The sequence below is a fragment of the Diabrotica virgifera genome, chromosome 10 (genome assembly GCF_917563875.1).
Source record: "Diabrotica virgifera virgifera chromosome 10, PGI_DIABVI_V3a".
Taxonomy (NCBI): Eukaryota; Metazoa; Arthropoda; class Insecta; order Coleoptera; family Chrysomelidae; genus Diabrotica; species Diabrotica virgifera.
This window is the reverse complement of record NC_065452.1, coordinates 92050988-92069345: the sequence shown is the minus strand read 5'-3', so window position 1 is coordinate 92069345 and position 18358 is coordinate 92050988. Positions and strand designations below refer to the sequence as shown.

At 31.7% G+C, this 18358-nt stretch overlaps 1 protein-coding gene across 1 annotated transcript in view; it reads right to left on the bottom strand.

The window, feature by feature from the left end:
* Positions 1 to 16925, bottom strand: part of LOC126893351 (IDLSRF-like peptide) — a 204165-nt gene extending 187240 nt beyond the window's left edge. Inside the window, exon 1 of the mRNA XM_050663435.1 lies at positions 16720 to 16925. Within this exon, the coding sequence (XP_050519392.1) occupies positions 16720 to 16852 (133 nt within the window). The 5' untranslated portion in view covers positions 16853 to 16925. The remainder of the gene's footprint in view (positions 1 to 16719) is intronic.
* Positions 16926 to 18358: the final 1433 nt, after the last annotated feature.

The window sequence follows — 18358 nt, the reverse complement described above, 5'->3', positions numbered from 1 at the left end:
CTTTGCGTTGATTGTTAAGCCCTTTGCAATACATTCGTTATTTACGACGTCCAACAGGGTTTGAATGTTGTTCTGAAGCTATTTCCTTGTGGCATTTTTATAATTGACTATTTAGATGGGAAATAAGCCACAATTAAATTGAAAAAAAAAATTTTATTAACGTTTCGACGCCCAAATCGGGTTTCGTTGTCAAAATACAAAAAAAAACGTCGAAACGTTAATAAAATTATTTTTTTCCATTTAAATGTGGCTTATTTCCCATCTAAATAGTCAATTACAGGGTTTGAAGGTCTTTCAGACTCTCTGCCATTATGGCGGTGTCATCTGCGTTTCTGATGTTATTAATGATTTCGCCACCGATTTTAACACCGGGACGATTATTTAACGCTTCCTCAAAAATTTGTTCGGTGTAGGCATTGAACAATGTCGGTGACATAACACATCCCTGTCTGACACCACGCTTAATAGAAACTTTAGCTGAAACTTCTTGGTCCAACTTAATATGAGCGGTCTGATTGTAGTAAAGATTTTTGAGCAATCTAATGTCGTACGTATCAAGACCAACTAAGTCCAAGCATTGAAATAGTAATGTAGGTGGTACTCTATCTCTCGTTGCCGACGCGACGTTTAAATTGGTAAACTGGGGAAGCGCGCCTCAACACACTCCGTTAGTCGGGACCTTTAGTAACGTTTTAAATATTTATTTCTCTAATATATCATTCACATAGATATTGCTATAAACATCTGTATTCGTGACATTGAAATACACACGCAAATGTCACAAAACAAAGTAAAGACCAGCCGTAATAGAACTCAATAATCATAAATTTAATTAGTATATCTGATTGAATCAAACAGACTAATTTTATATGCAGGTCAAAACAATATATTATAGAGACTCTATATTATAGAGACCTACATACAGTATGGTGCAAATGAAAGGAATAAATTCGATATTTCGTAAACCGGCGACTTTACGGAAAAATCCCGAAACAGGTCGATTTTTATTTATAAATTATGATATTTTTACATATAGATCACACAAGTGACGTCATCCATCTGGGCGTGATGATGTAATCGACGATTTTTTTAAATGAGAATAGGGGTCGTGTGCTAGCTCATTTGAAAGGTTATTGAATTCTGTATTCAGAAATATAAACATTAACATCGTTATTTATACAGGGTGTCCAAAAACATTTTTTTTTAAATTAAATTAATTAACAAAAAAAGAAGAATGTATGTAATTTATTTAATCCAAAATACATTTACTACTGTCAGAAAACAGGAAAAAAGGTTTATTCGAAAAATTAACATTGCTTTTCGCTTTAATTAATTATTCAAACTTCCAAAAATCAGATGCCTAGCGGGAGCTGGCTTGAACATTGAATTTAAGCTAAAAGCAATGTTTATTTTTCAAATAAACATTTTTTTTTATGTTTTATGATAACAGTAAAAAGTATTTTGTATTAAATAAATTACATACATTCTTCTTTTTTTGTCGATTAATTTAATTTAAAAGCTTGTTTTTGGACACCCTGTATAAATAATTATGTTAATGTTTACATTACTGAATAGAGTATACACTGTATATACACTGCGGTGCAAAAAAATCGATCCTCTAAAAATTTGGTCATTTTTGATGTTTCGAATTTCCTAAACCTGTTGACCGATTTACGTGATTTTTTACCACGTTATAGCCTTATTCATTGACAATATCGCTGTAATAATATTGTTGTTAGACAGTAAAATTGTCATTGTATACCGGGTGTACGAATCAAACTGTGTTTTTTTTCTCAAAGTTCGCATCACCCTGTGGATTATTCTAGTATTTATAAAATACTGAAATTAAAACCCAACTATAGTCTCAGGTTTTCTTAACATTTTGTCTTTCGATTCATTCGCTTATGTTGGATAATAAAAAAGTTAGGTACTTTAACAACTGGCCATGTTCGTCATCAGTACAGGGTGTTTCTAAATAAGTGCGACAAACTTTAAGGGGTAATTTTACATGAGAAAATAATGACAATTTGCTTTATAATCATATGTCCGCAAACGCTTCGTTTCCGAGATACGGGATGTTCAATTTTTTTTTTACAAACTGACGATTTATTGATTGCTTTAAAAGCAGTTGAGATATGCAAATCAAATTTGATGGGTTTTAAGTCGTAGTTATTGCACATTTTTTGACGTACAATTAAGAATTTAATATTCACCATTGGCGCGCAAACGGGTATTATGACCGATAATATTACCCGTACGCACGCCAATGGTGAATATACAATTTTTAATTGTATGTTAAAAATGTGCAATAACTACGTCTTAAAACCCACCAAATTTCATTTGTATACCTTAATTGGTTTTAAAGAAATAAATAAATCGTCAGTTTGTAAAAAACATCCCGTATCTCGGAAACGAACCGTTTGGGGACATATGATTATAAAGCAAATTGTCATTATTTTCTCATGTAAAATTAGCCCTTAAAGTGCTTAAAGTTTGTCGCACTTATTTAGAAAACACCCCGTACTGATTACGAACATGGCCAGTTGTTAAAGTACCTAACTTTTTTATTATCCAACATAAGCGAATGAATCGAAAGACAAAATGTTAAGAAAACCTGTCCCTAAAAAATGTTAAGAACCCTATAAATGATAGAATAATCCACAGGGTGATGCGAACTTTGAGAAAAAAGCACAGTTTGATTCGTACACCCGGTATACAATGACAGTTTGACTGTCTAGCAACAATATTATTACAGCGATATTGTCAATGAATAAGGCTATACCGTGGCAAAAAATCGTTTAAATCGGACAACAGGTTTAGGAAATTCGAAACATCAAAAATGACCAAATTTTTAGTGGATCGATTTTTTTGCACCGCAGTGTACAATTACATTAATATAAAACATTTGTGAGAAAAACATATAATAATGCGTATTTCACATTTAAATTAAATTAAATCACGATTAAAAAAAATTCACATTATTCCAAAATTATTAGTTAATAACAATGGCAAGTGTAGAATAGTCGCCCTATTAGTACAGAGACGATTTTTACACCAAGTACAAGAATGTAAATATATCTCTGAAAGAATAGCTAGTGTAAAAGTCAAACTGAGTGTTACAAATCTGAATATGATAGAAATCTATGCACCTGATCGACCACGGCATTTAGCACAAAATGCATTTAGCATTTAGCACCAGGTGCTCCGGGTGTCGTTCTGATGGCATATTTGTTTTCAGCAACCCCAAAAACCCCCCGAGAAATCTGTTTGAATCAATTTAATGTCGAAAACCCTCGAAACTCCAGAAGATGACGTGCCTTAGTAGTGACACTGAGCACGAGCACCAGGTGCTCCGGGGTCGGTTCTGATGGCGTATTCATGTTCAGCGACCCCAAAAACCCCCAAGTAACAAAATCAGTGGCGTAGCTGACAGGCCCGCAAAGCGGGGGGCCCCGACGTTGGGAAGGGTCCCTTAAAGCCTTCATGCTCAATACTTCTACATTCTTTAAATTGGGGACCAAAACATATTTTTCCACCTACCTCTACCGAAAGTATACTTTTCCGGACCTGATTGTAGGGAGCAAAGTTGTACTTTTCCTCCCTAGGGAGGAAAATATTTTTCCTCCCTAGGGAGGAAAAGTAAAAGTGACGTCATAGTATTTCATTCATGAAATATAACTTATTGACGCCCTGTATAATATCTATTTTCTATTACGAAGTATCTATACATTTTAACGTTTATTTATAAAACACCCTCTATTTTGCAGAATGGTAAAAAACAGTAAATTGTTATTTTGATTTAACAATGTTTACATTAATAATTTGACTTATATTTGACAGTTGACAGTTACATTGTACCTACTTGTTGTTTTAGTTCTAATAAATTTTGTTGGTTAGTTACATAAATAAATTAAGTAAAAATGAAAAAATTACTTGTTATTTGAGGAAGGTGGAAAAACCATATGTATAACATGGGAGTAAAGTGCCTTTTCCTCCCTTGAATGATTACTGCCCTCCGCTACGCGTCGGGCAGTAAACTTCATTCTCGGGAGGAAAAGTTACACTTTCCTCCCTTGTTATACAAATAGCTATTCCTAGTAAGCATCAAAATAGGAAATTTGGAAGGAAGTAATGAAGCGGGTAATAGACCTAACTCTTATTCTTTCTGGTTGCAATTTAGCGTTTCGCGGACATGTTGGTAGTTTAATGAAAGTGAATACCAAAAAGGAATTTTTTTGTAGGTGGTTCATTTACTAGCTATATGATCCTGTTTTAGCTAAATTAATCGATATAAACAGTAACTTAAAAACAAATTACTTGAGCCCCCAAATTCAAAACGAACTTATAAATTTGCTGGCTCAAGAAACTGAAAACAAATTGATTAATTTAATTAAAAAAAGTTGTTTTTATTCAATAATTCTTGATACCATTCAAGATGTTTCAAAACACGATCAGCTTAGTTTTATTTTCCGGTATGTAAAAATAACTTGCGATAACAATAATTCACCTTCCAAAGCAGAAGTTGTTGAAAGTTTTTTGGGATTTATTCGCATATTAGACCAAAGTGCAGAAGGTCTTGTAAATGAACTTTTAAAATTTATACAATCAAAGCACCTTTCCATACAAAACTGCAGAGGAAAGGGGTATGATGGGGCAAGCGTAATGAGTGGTGTATATTCAGGCGTACAAAGGCGCATAACTGACATTGAAAAAACAGCTTCCTATGTTTATTGTATACATCCCATAATCTAAACCTAGTGTTGAATGATGCCGTTGCTGGTGCACAGGAGTTGGTTTTTTTACGATTTAATTAAGAGATTATATGTTTTTTAGTGCCAGTATTAGAAGATGAGATGTACTATGTAATACTATTATATCTTTGTATTCATCGCGTTTACCAACACTTAGAAGGTTATGTGAAACCCGGTGGTCATCCAGACATGATGCTGTTATGGCTTTGCGCCGAGCTTTTCAGTTCTATCTAAAAAAACGATGCAAAATTAGAAGTTAATGCATTATTAGAGCAAATGAATAATTTTGAATCTGCCGTTAACATTACTATTCAATCTAAAATACTTAACTTCATTAATCTAACATCAAAATTTGTGCAATCTGAAACGGCAGAGTTAACGGCCACCCTTCAACTTTTTGGAAAAACTCGTGATAATCTTCGAGAAATGAGAAATTCGTTTACCGAAACTTTAGCAGAAGCAGCAAGAATAGTAGAATAGTGGGGTATTATATCGAAATATAAAAATAAACAGATCAAACGTATAAGAAAATTTTACGATGAGCTCAGGTGCGACGAAAAAATTACTTATAGAAAAAAAAGTTTTGAAGTTAATGTTTTCAATGTAAATTTAGATAAAATGTTGCAACAACTTACTAATAGGTTTGTCGGATTAAGAGACATGTATAATAGGTTTTCATGTCTATTCCCAAAAAATCTATTAACACTAACTGATGTAGACTTATTAAAAATAAAGGCCAAATAGTGCCGTTTACATATATTTTAGTAATTATACTGTTATTAGTTGTCGTTATGTTTATAATACGGGGCCCACAAAAATTGCCGCGGGAGGGCCCCCCAATTTTCAGCTACGCCACTGAACAAAATCTGGCCTTTAATATGCTTATTTTGACATGTTTATGCATTTTGGATGCATTTTATGGAGTTTAAAATGCAATTAAGCATTTCCACCTATTTTTCCATAGTAGACTTTTTTCCTGACATCCACCTGAACACAATGCAAAAAGTTGCAAGCCTCTAGGTGCTGTATTTAAAAATCTATTTATTCTGGTGTTTTTAATGCTAAATGTTCTGGTCTATGAGAACAACAGAGATATCACCACAAACCACAAGAGAAACTAAACTTCTATGAACACCTTCAGACTGTAATGAACGAGACCCCAAATGACGAATATACAGTATGTCCCAAATTTTATGAATGTTATACGAGGTATGTCAAAAAGTTTGAATTTCACTCAAGAGTAAAGTAGTTTTATTTTTTACAATATTGAAAATTGCTATTATGAAAAGTTGTTTGGAATTAAAAACTATATTCTAGTATGCAAATTACATCCTTCTACTTGAAAATTTTTTTTTGAAAAATTATGGATAACTAACCTTATTTTCTGTTATTTCAATTCAGATAACTCTTTTATTAATAATTGTACGAAAAAAGTGATTCTTAATAAAAAGTTCTACATTATCTAAAACCTAAAATACAACCACCTTATGTCAAATTTTATCAATTTTATACGAGGTATGTCAAAAAATATGAATTTCGCTTAAGAGTAAAATACGTTTATTTTTCACAATATCGAAAATTGTTATTATGAAAAGTTATTTAGAATTAAAAACTATGTCTCAGTATGTAATTACATCCTTCCAATTGAAATATTCTGAACTATAAATTTACTTTACTTTTAAATGAACTTTACTTTTGATCTAAATTTATCTTTTTTGACATACCTTGTATAAAATTGATAAAATTTGATATAAGATGGTTGTATTTTAGGTTTTAGACCATCCAGAACTTTCTATTAAGAATCACTTGTTTTCGTAAAATTAATAATAAAAGAGTTATAGTACGTTCTTTGAAGGTAAAATATTGCAAAACCTCTAAATTTTGAAGAACCGCTTGTATTGACATGAAACTTGGCATACACATAGCTAACAAGTCAAAGAAAAAAAGTGATATTGTGCCGATGTGTGCTTTTACTCTAGGGGTCAGTTTCACCCCCTTTTGGGGGTGAAAAATATATGTTCGAAATAAGTCCGGAAATGGATAAAATAACTAATTTTAAGCAACTTTTGTTCTATAAAGTTTTTTCTGCCAAGTTAATACTTTTTGAGTTATTTACGAGTGAATATGTTAATTTTTCTTCAAAATAACCACGTTTTCAGACGGTTTTTCGCAAATAACTCAAAAAGTAAGTATTTGGTCGAAAAAAATTCTTATCAAAAATTTGGCACGTAAAAAAGTGAAAAACATGGTGTATATATTAGGTCACTATACCTAGTAGAAGCAGAGTTATAGCTAATGAAAAATAGGTTCATATTGGTCAAATTCCAAATCGAATATTTTAACATGCCATAACCAAAAAATGAAGCACTTTTTTGGGGAAAACTCATTTTAACTTTTTTAAAGTGTATCACTTTTTTTCTTTGACACGTTAGCTATGCGTATGCCAAATTTTATGTCAATCCATGTGGTTCTTTAAAATTTACGGCAAAAACCGTGAAACAATGTACTATTACTATTATCAGAATTGAAATAACTGAAAATAATGTTAGTTATCCATAATTTAAAAAAAAAATTTCAATTAGAAGGATGTAATTGCATATTAGAATATAGTTTTTAATTCCAAACAACTTTTCATAATAGCAATTTTCAATGTTGTGAAAAATAAAGCTACTTTACAATTGAGTGAAATTCAAACTTTTTGACATACCTCGTATAACATTCATAAAATTTGATATCTTATGGTTGAATCTTGGGTTTTTGACCATTAAGAACTTTTCATAAAGAATAACTTTTTTCATAAAATTAATATTAAAAAAGTTTTCCATATGGATACAACTTACAGGGACATCATTATGGGACTGTATTATCATTATGAGTGATTTTAACGCCCGTGTTGGCAAGGATATAGTTCTAGGAATAAAAAACGATATAAAGAATATATCAAAAATGGAAACGGACACCTTCCGACAGAGAGACTTTTGAAAACACTAGAGGACAAAGATCTATGATAGACTATATTCTGTCGAATAGAGAGTTACAGCTCCCGAGCGAACCAAGGCCGATGAGAAACGCTGTCGTCAGTCGTACACCCATCTAAACTCTATGCAGAGAGGATTTCTCTCATCGGCCATGGTTTGCTCCGGGAGCTGTACCAGTGTACACCCCTATCAAATCTTGGATAAGAGCACTAACATCAGCAGAAATATGAAGCGATCAAAACACCAGAATGCAATAAAAAGTCAAAAGCTTACTACAGGATGACTCTATAAGACACCTATGCCCAAAAAAGAATAACAGGAAGTAGATTTACTCCATGGTTTTGTACAGAAGTAAAGGAAAAATGTAAAGAAACGGAAAAAGCTTACCTTAAATGTATATCAACTAAGACAAAAGAGGCATAGGATAACTACAAGATAATAAGAAACGAAGCACATGCTTCGGAAGAATAAAAAATGATCACTGGGAAAATTTTTCGAAAGAAATAGAACATGATTTTCAAGGTCTGCAAAAGCAATGATGGCGCTTTATAACAGGTAACAAACGGAGGTAAAGGAACTATAGTAATAGACCCAAAAAACAAAAAACGATACATGGATTGACTATCTAAAAAAGCTCTATGGAGAGGAAGAACAAATGGCGCTAGAACGAGAAATGCCAGAAATTGCCACAAATGAAGAAGTTAATATTATAAATATACAAAAAAATAAAGAACAGAAAAACTGCAGGTAAAGATGAAATTCCAAACAAATTACTGAAATATTGTGGAGCAGCAATTATACAACAATTAACTGTACTATTAACAAAATTATAAAATACAATAAGAATAACTTAAAAGGGAGATGCAAAACATCAAGAAAACTACAGAGGTTGTTTTGAAAACTACAACTAAAATTTTACAAGAACTAATGAACCGGAGAATAAGTTTAACAGATGAACAACACAGTTTCTGTACTGGCAGATCGTGTACAGATGTGAATTCCTCATAAAGCAAATTACTGGAAAATATAATACTAAGAGTATAATAGACCAGCATTTCTGTATCTGATTGACTTGAAGAAAGCATTTGACAGAGGAAGACTAAAAATGTAATCCATATTCTGTGTAATAGAGAAATTTCCCCAGATATTATAAAAACTATTGAAAATATCTACCAAAATATCAAAATGGAAGTCAGAATAGATGGACAACTTACAGAACCTGTTGCCCAAAAGCCCAGGTGACTGCTCAAAAACTTATATCGGTCAGACTGGTAGAACATTTAACAAACGTTTAGCAGAACACAAAAGGGCTTTCAATAATAGAAAAACAGATTCCACGTACGCACTTCACGTTCTAGATTATAATCATCATTTTAATGACCAATTTCAAATTCTCCGTATTCAAAATAAAGCCCTGAAGCTATCCTTATTAGAACCTATGGAAATTAATCAATTAAAAAATAGAGAAATAATTCTGAATGACTAACTTAAAAGAAACAGCTCCCCCTCCTTAACTTATTCAGTTAAAGACTATAGTGTACAGGCATAGTAAAAACTTGAGAAAGGCACTCTACCGAAACAGTTGTAGTGACATTAATTTGTAATCAATTTTGTGGAAGTAATGAAAACTAAAGTTTTCAGTGTTTATTGTTAGATAAAACGAACTTCCATCAAGTCACGGTCGAATCCATGACTTATGTAAATATTAGAATAAATAGAGAAAAATTAGAGCACTTACGACTAACAGCAAGAAATAAAATCAATGGACGGACAAAAATAAACAGAAGCCATAAATAAATAAGTATAAAAACAAAAACAACTCCCTAGAGCACTAAATATTTAATAGCCGTGAATCCGAAAATACATACAGTATAAAATATAAATATAATAGTAGATAGTAGAATTGTTCAATGAACACAAGTTTGATCTTTGAATCAGAATTTATTTGGAATTTGATTTACCAGTACATATTTATAAAAGGTACGTATCCATATCCATATGGATTTATACGGAAAATTTATTTGGGTATATGTAAGTTATAGTGAACGAATAACAGTGTATGTACCTACAAGGTTAGAGGACGTTGGCCAGGAAGCGTATACTGTTTCATCATATCAGCATATTGTATCTCTTAATTTGTTATCATCTTTTGTAATTATTTCATTATTATAATTCGGTTTAGAATCTATTCTCTATAAAGTTGTAGGACCTGTAGATTTGTTAAAAAAAATCTTTTTAAAAACCTATACACTGAGTGTTCAAAGTTAATTGGCTCAGTCAGTAGGATTGATTAAACGGTCTTTAACGAATATAAATCCCGGTTCGTGTTAACGATTTAATAATTAATAGAACGAATAAACAACCGGAGGCGCGAGTATAGACTCTTAGTTGGGCGATTTGAATAGCCTGACCTGAAGTATAGTGAAGGAAAGTTCAAGTGAATATTGAAGTTACTGTGAAGGTCCTATTCCTGCCGTGTCAACTAGTGATGTTGATTATAGTTACTTTCGAGTATTTGTTACAAATCGTTACTTTTGTATAAAGTAATCATTTACAGTATTCGTTACTTTGATTACTGTGATTACTTTTATTACTTTTGTATTTGAGTACCGGTAATCATATCGAGAATCGTATTTCTCAGTAGATAGGTATTTTGTATAGATAGGTATTCCGATATAACAACGGCCTTCAAATTCTTGTGATTACTAAATGGGTCGTTGCAATGTAGTAAATAAGTATTAATTATTTTTAAAATGAGTATTTGTTCATTAACTTTAATAATTTATTATTAAAAGTTTATAATACCCTACTTTTTAATCAGAGTTCTTAAAAATTTCAATATAATTTAAAATTAAAGTCATTAAATTATCTGCCTCACGCTCAAACACGCGTCAAACATATCGGCACAGGGCCCTTTAGTTATTTTTCGGGCCGCATGCGGCCCGCGGGCCGCTGGTTGAGTATCACTGCTCTAACACCTTCAAGAAACTACAAAATACGTCTTATGCCTCCTCTACACATCGGCGACGCGTCTGCCGATGTATCATCACGAGCTGACCACACATTATTTGTAGGTACACATCTGTAAATCAGTCTGTGTTAATTCTCGTGTGACACAATATCTACTTTGAATTCACTGCGAAAACTAATGCGTCATAGAGGTCAGAGGTCAGAAGTATGGAGAGGCATCGGGCGTTCGCACCGAAACCCTTTGATCTGTGCTAGGAAAATCGACAACAGTCAATTATTTCGCAGACGCGTCCGCCGACGTGATATATAAACAACAAACGATCAAATTGCCCCATCTACCCTGTACCGATCCGTAACTGTACCGATTATTTGACATGCAATTTAGTATGTTAATAATAATTTTAAAAAACAAGGGATGCCATACAAATATAATTTTATTCTGACTATAATTAAGAGTGATAATTAAAAAATGACTTTTTTTATAAATTAAAAAAAAATTCGGCCCGGGCAGATAGTATTTAAGATTTAACAAAAAAGGTCTTTTGTAATTTTTTTCATAAGTTGATCGTTTTCGAGATATAAACAATTTAAAACTGAAAAAATAATGAAAGACGACGATTTTTAAGACTAAAAAACATAAATAAAAAATATCATTTTTGAAATGACGAAATACCTAAATTCAAGTTGAAGCCTTATTCTATCAGCTCTTGATAAGTACTCTGGACTTATTTCATTTTAAAAAATGGTTTTTTAGTTGTTAATGCAGCCCGATTGCTCGTCTTTCCCATAAGGAACCTTCCCCATTTACAAATAAAAAATTATATCTTATGCCTCCTCTACACATCGGCAGACGTGTCCGCGGACGGCATCTGCGTATGCATCCAAAGATGTGTTGATGGTGTAATTTGATCGTTTGTTGTTTACATATCACGTCGGCGGACGCGTCTGCGAAATATCCGATTGTTGTCGGTTTTCCCAGCACAGATCAAAGGGTTTCGGAGCGAACGTCCGATGCCTCTCCACACATCTGATCTCGGACCTCTACGACGCATTAGTTTTTGCAGTGAATTCAAAGTAGATATTGCGTCACCCGAGAATTAACACAGACTGAACGATTTACAGATGTGTACCTACAGATGTGTGGTCAGCGCGTGATGATACATCGGCAGATGCATCCGCAGAGTCGTCTGCCGATGTGTAGAGGAGGCATTAGAATAGAACATGGCTAAAATTCTTATCGAGACCCGACAGAAGAAGGTTTGAACTTGAATTTTGGTACTTGATGATTACAAAATTAATATTTTTTAATTGTGTTTTTAAGCCTTGAAAATAGCCATTTTTCGTTTTTTTAGTTTTAAATTGTTTATAACTCGAAAACGACCCACTTAAGAGAAAAAACACACGGACCTTTTTTGTTTCGAAATTTTTTTAGATTTATACAAAAAGTCATTTTTTAATTATTAATTATAGTCAGAACAAAATCATATCGGGCATCCCTTGTTTTTTATAATTTTTAACATACTAATTTTTCACTTGAATTAATGTTCTGTGGAAACATATAAATCTTTAAATTGTATTTTTAGGTTGATTAGAAAATTTAAATATATCCAAAATAATGTACTAACCAAGGCGAATTAAGACGAAACTTATAAGTAATCTGCGAACTACACCAATATTGTAATTAACCATAATATGATTCAAAAAAAATTATTAATAAAACAAAAAAAATACAAACCAAAACGATTATGATTAAACAAAAATATGACAAAAAATCGAGTTCATAAACTAAAACAAAAGTAAAATAAAAAGATATATATGTATATTATTAACTCTATCAACAAAGGTAATTGAGAAACAAAACAAAAAAAAGATTAAAAATATAAAAAGGAAAAATAGAAAAAAGTAAAGAGTCAATTACATATTTTTAGTTTTCATTCATTACTATAATAACTCAAACTGTGATTGCAGATCTGTAAATACAAATTACAAAAGAGTTTGGTTAATTGTCAATGCCAAGGCCATAAAATTGAAATGGAATGAAAAAAAAAACGAATTATTCAGTTATAAATAAATAAAAAACGGTAGCAGAAATGTCCAAACATACATTAAAAAGGAACTAAAGCTATTAAAAGGTATAATAGCGCAATATTTTTCGCACTTATTTAATAAATATGATACATCGAAAATATCAGAAGGTCACCATAGGGCATGATAATTATTGTAAACTTTTGAAAATTTACCCTTTTATACAGTTACTATTTGAACTAAATATGTATTGATATATTTGAAAATTGGACAAACAATGTAAAATGCCAAAATTCCATTTTTGTCTCCAGTAATAAAACAAAAGTATATATTTTCGTATCTATCTTTGTTTGTAAAATAAATATTAAAATAATGTAAATACAAGAATCGATCAATTATTTTAAAAATACTTCAAGTTTTAAAAGTAACTTTATAGTATAAATTTTAATTTTAGTATTTGGACATGATTAGAAGTGGAATACGTATTGTCAAAGGCATTCCACTTCTTTGTTAACGAGGTTTTAATTGTATGATGTTGTCATGTCTGTCACAAGTTTTTTTAGACCAGGGTAATAAGCTAGAAATAGACCATGTTCGGGACACTCAAAGATCCAGGTAGCTGACTACTTTTTTAGTTATTGTATACCTATAGGAAGAAAACTTACCTGTTTCCTGCCTAGAGTTCGCGTCCGTTTTTTAATTATTAACAATTTAGTGCAAAAATCTCGATTTTTTCGATTTTTTGCACCCCTTTCAAAAGCTAAAGAGTTGACATAAAATTTCAAAATTTAATTTTTTAAAACATTAAAAAACCTTCAAAATGCCGATTTTTGAAAGTTAAAAAGTTAATTTGTTGCTACGCAAACTGCAAAATAAGTGAAAATCGTTATTTGTTAATAACTTTTACTAAAACTACCTTAGAACTTTAGTGTTTCACCCAAAGTTGGGCATTGACGTACTTAACAAACCCTCAAAATTTGAGACCGATCCATTAATTAGTTTAAGATTTATTCTAATTGTTTATCCCAGAGACCTTTATTTTGCAATAACATAAGACAGAAAATAATGAATATTGGGCAATTCTGAGTATGCCAAATGAAAGTAGAAAACTGATACTATCAAAATGTACCAAAAAGCGATAAAAAGATTATCTAATATACTCAAAAATCCTAATGCCAAATTTGTGAAATATTGTAGTTTAAAAACATTTAGAATAACTTTAAAAATATTGTCTGTAAAAAAAGTCATTTTAATTACAAAAGCTGGTATTTCACACGGATTTTTAAAAATGTAGTTTAACTGGTGACTAGTCGTGTTAAGTGAAGGGGGAGCTGGGAGCCGACAAATGCACGAGTTCAAAAACTAAAAAAAGCAACTTAAAACTACTATCATTTTCTATATCCCGGGATCTACCAAATATATTTTGATCGTTCTTTTTTAAATTTGTATGTAATTTTCTGTACATTACAAATTATATGTAATTTGTCTAGACATTTATTAATTAATAAACAGTCTAATTTGTTTAAACAATTTTTGAAAAAATAAATTTTTCCCAAAAATGCATGATTTTAATCATACTATCCCTATTAATCATAGAAAAAGTTAAGGTATACTTTAATAAATAAATTATCTTCAATAAATAATTATCTAATAAAAATCATTTATTTATTAAAGTGTACTTCAACTTTTTCTATGATCATTACTGATACTATGATTAAAAAAATAGATTTTTGTAAAAAAATATTTTTTCAAGAATTGTTTAAACAAATTAGACTGTTTATTAATTAATCAATTTATAAACAAATTGCATATTTGGAATGTACGTAAAAATTACATACCAATTAAAAAAAGAAAGATCAAAATCCATTGAGTTGATCCGGAGATACAGCAAATTATATTCGTCTGAAATTGCTTTTTCGGTATTTTAACTCGCTGGATTTGTAGGTTCCCCCTAGTAATCGTTTGCCCTACATTTTAGAAAAATCGTAGAGCGTGCTGTGAAGGTATAATGTTTGTGCAAATTTTTTAAGAAAAAATATAAATCCCCTTCTTTAAAATGGCATTAATGAGATTCCTTAATTATTATAAACAAATTAGCTGTGAATTAAAAAAAACATATGGCTAACTTTGTCCCAAATGAGCCCATGCTAAATTTTTTTATTTGAAAATTCGTGTTAAAATACTATCTTTTCGAATATATAAAAAGATTGTTTCTACGGACAACATTTTTAAAGTTATTCTAAATGTTTATAAACTACAAAATTTTCAAAATTTGGCATTAGGATTTTTGACTATGTTAATCATTTTTTTATCTTTTTTTAATACATTTTGATACTATCACTCTTCTACTTTCATTTGGCATACTCCGAATTGCTCTATCTTCATTATTTTCTGTCTTATCTTATTTAAAAATGAAGGTCTCTGGGATAAACAAATAGAGTAACTCTTAAACTAATTGATGGATTAGTCTCAAATTTCGAGGGTTTGTTAAGTACCCCAATATCCAACTTTGGGTGAAACACTAAAGTTCTAAGGTAGTTTTAGTAAAAGTTATTAACAAATAACGATTTTCACTTATTTTGCAGTTTACGTAGCAACAAATTAACTTTTTAACTTTCAAAAATCGGCATTTTGAAGGTTTTTTAATGTTCTAAAAAAACTGAATTTTGTAATTTTATGTCAACTATTTAGTTTTTGAATGGAGTGCAAAAAATCGAAAAAATCACGATTTTTGCACTAAATTGTTAATAATTAAAAAACGGACGCGAACTCTAGGCAGGAAACAGGTAGGTTTTCTTCCTATGGGTTTAAAATAACTAAACAAGTAGTCAGATACCTGAATCTTTGAGTGTCCCGAGAAAATCCTTATTACCCTGGACTATTTCTAGAAACAAATCTATGAAAATATTGTAATTAACCATATGATACGAAAAAATTATTGAAAAAAAAAACAAATAAAAAAGACAAACCGAAATGATTAGGATTAAACAAAAAATCTCGTTCAGAAATTAAAACAAGAAAAATACAAAAAATATAATATGTTATTAATTTTATCAACAAACAGTAGATATTATTAGGCAATTAAAAAACAAAACAAAAAAATGTTTAAAAATAAAAAATAAAAAGAGAAAAAGTAAAAAAAGTCAATTACATAATATATTTAGTTTACATGCCCTATACTGATTGTAAATAGATCTGTGAATACAAATTACAAAATAGTTTGGTTAATTGGCTATGCCAAGGCCATAAAATGAAAATGCAATGAAAAATAACGATTTATTCCATTACAAATAAATAAAAAACGGTATCAAATAAATATGTCCAAACATAGATTAAAAAGGAACTTACGCTATTTAAAGATACGAGCTATATTTTTCGCAGTTATTTAATAAATAGGATGCATCGAAAATATCAGAAGGTCATCATAGGGCATGATAATTATTGTAAACTTTTGAAAATTTACCCTGTTACTATCTGATAAATGTTGATAAAGATCGGACAAAAATGTAAAGTGCCAATATAAATCTTTGTCTAGTAATAATAACACAAAACAAAAACCATGGATGAATCATCAAGTATTATTTTAATCTAAAAATATATATTTTTGTACCTTTGTTTGTAAAGTAAATTTTTAATATTGTAAATATATGTATCGATCACAATCTACTAAAACTTTTAAAAGTAAATTTTAGTCTAATTTTAGAGCATAAATTTGAATTTTGTAATTTGGACATGACTACTGGAATGCGTATTGTCAAAGGCATTCCACTTCTTTGTTAATGAGTTTTAAATTGAATGATGTTGTCATGCCTGTCAGAAGTGTAATCAAGGAACAAATCTATAAAAAGACGAGTAAAAGTGCACTAAAGGATATACATAAACACAATAACTATTGATCGTCAGAGAAAAAGCTACTGCGACAACTGTTGCTGACAACTGGATGCATTATTCCAATGCCAACAAGTTGCAGTTACATACATATCGCTAGGACTTACCTCTTTTTGAGCTGACATGTCCGTAGAGACGGCTAAGATCTATGGCCATGATAGAGTGCGGTATGGCAGCACACATGACCACGAAGACGGCGACCAGCAGAAGGGGATGAGCCGTTGGCGCCTCCCGGACCATAGCTGGGGCACAATAAAGGGAGCGGCTAGCGAAGCGGCAGCTCAGAGAAAAGCCGCCCTTCCCTGCTCTAATACTTATACATACCAGCCGTGAGCCGATCACGGCCGAGACCGACTTGTTAAGGGTAGCTTGCTTCGTTGTTGGGGATGTAGTCCGGTCATTTTACCTATTATACGAGCCCTTAACAACTATATAGTGAGACAAAGTAAAATATATAACAAATTAAGGTGTTTGACTGTTATTATTATGTTATATATGTTATTATTATTATTGTTTAAGAATTGTTATTGTATAATGTATTAAGGTTTTAAAAACCTTGATAGAAAAATCGATATAATATAACAGATCACTAGTACTTATCTTCGTAGACTTTCACAAAGGCTTCGGCACTGTGGAATTAGACAGCATTATAACTGCTCTGAACAATAGTAGAATAGACTCTCGGTTTACAAAGTTAGTACAAACATTGTACCAGAACGCCATAATGCGTGTAAAACTACAATATACCACCAGAGAAATTCATATCAACGAGGTCTGAGACAAAGCGATACTCTCTCACCTAAATTATTTATAACGGTCCTCGAATACGCCTTTAAAATGCTAAAGTGGGAAAATAGAACAAATGCTCAATAATTTGCATTTTGCCGACGATATAGTAGGTACTTATTGCCGAAGATCTGGGTGAAGCACAACAAATGCTACAAGAATTTATTATAAAACGTATCTTCAACAGAGGATAGGATAGCACGAGATAAGTCACCAAATGGACGAAGAAGTATTGGCAGACCAAGAAAAAGATAGTGCGATAACTTAAACAATTTAGGAGGCTAATATGGAAGAAGAAACAGGCTTTAAAGCCTACATACAAGAAGAAAGAAGAAGAAGAAGAAAAAGAAGAAGAAGAAGAAGAAGACGTATCTTCAACAATAGGTCTAAAAATAAACCTCAGTAAGACCAAATTTATGACAAATTTAGTTTCCAGCGAAAACCTAACCATCCAAAATCAAGTAGTAGAATTGACAGCTAAGTACATATATCTTGGTCATGAAATCAGAATAAGCAAGGATAATCAGACCTGCGAATTTTAACGACGAATAACACTTGCTTGGGCGGCGTATGGTTCACTAAGAGACATCTTTAAGAGCAACATCCCTATAGCTATGAAACGGAAGACATTTGGCCAATGTGTTCTTCCTATTATGACATACGAAGCCGAAACTCTCACGCTCACAAAAACGACAGCACTAAAAATGCGAGTGGCATAAAGGCGCATGGAAAGATCCATTCTAGGCGTGAGCGGCGAGGACCACCCTACAAAGCAGTGCAAACGTGCCAGAGACGTAAAAGCAACATGCGCCAACTGCAAAGGCAGCCATCCAGCCAGCTACCGAGGATGCCCTAGGTGCCCAACATGGGGAAGACCACCACCAAAGAGGCCACAGCAACAAACACAGCAAAGACGACCACAAGCAAACGGCGTCTCCTACGCCCAGGCCACGCAGAACA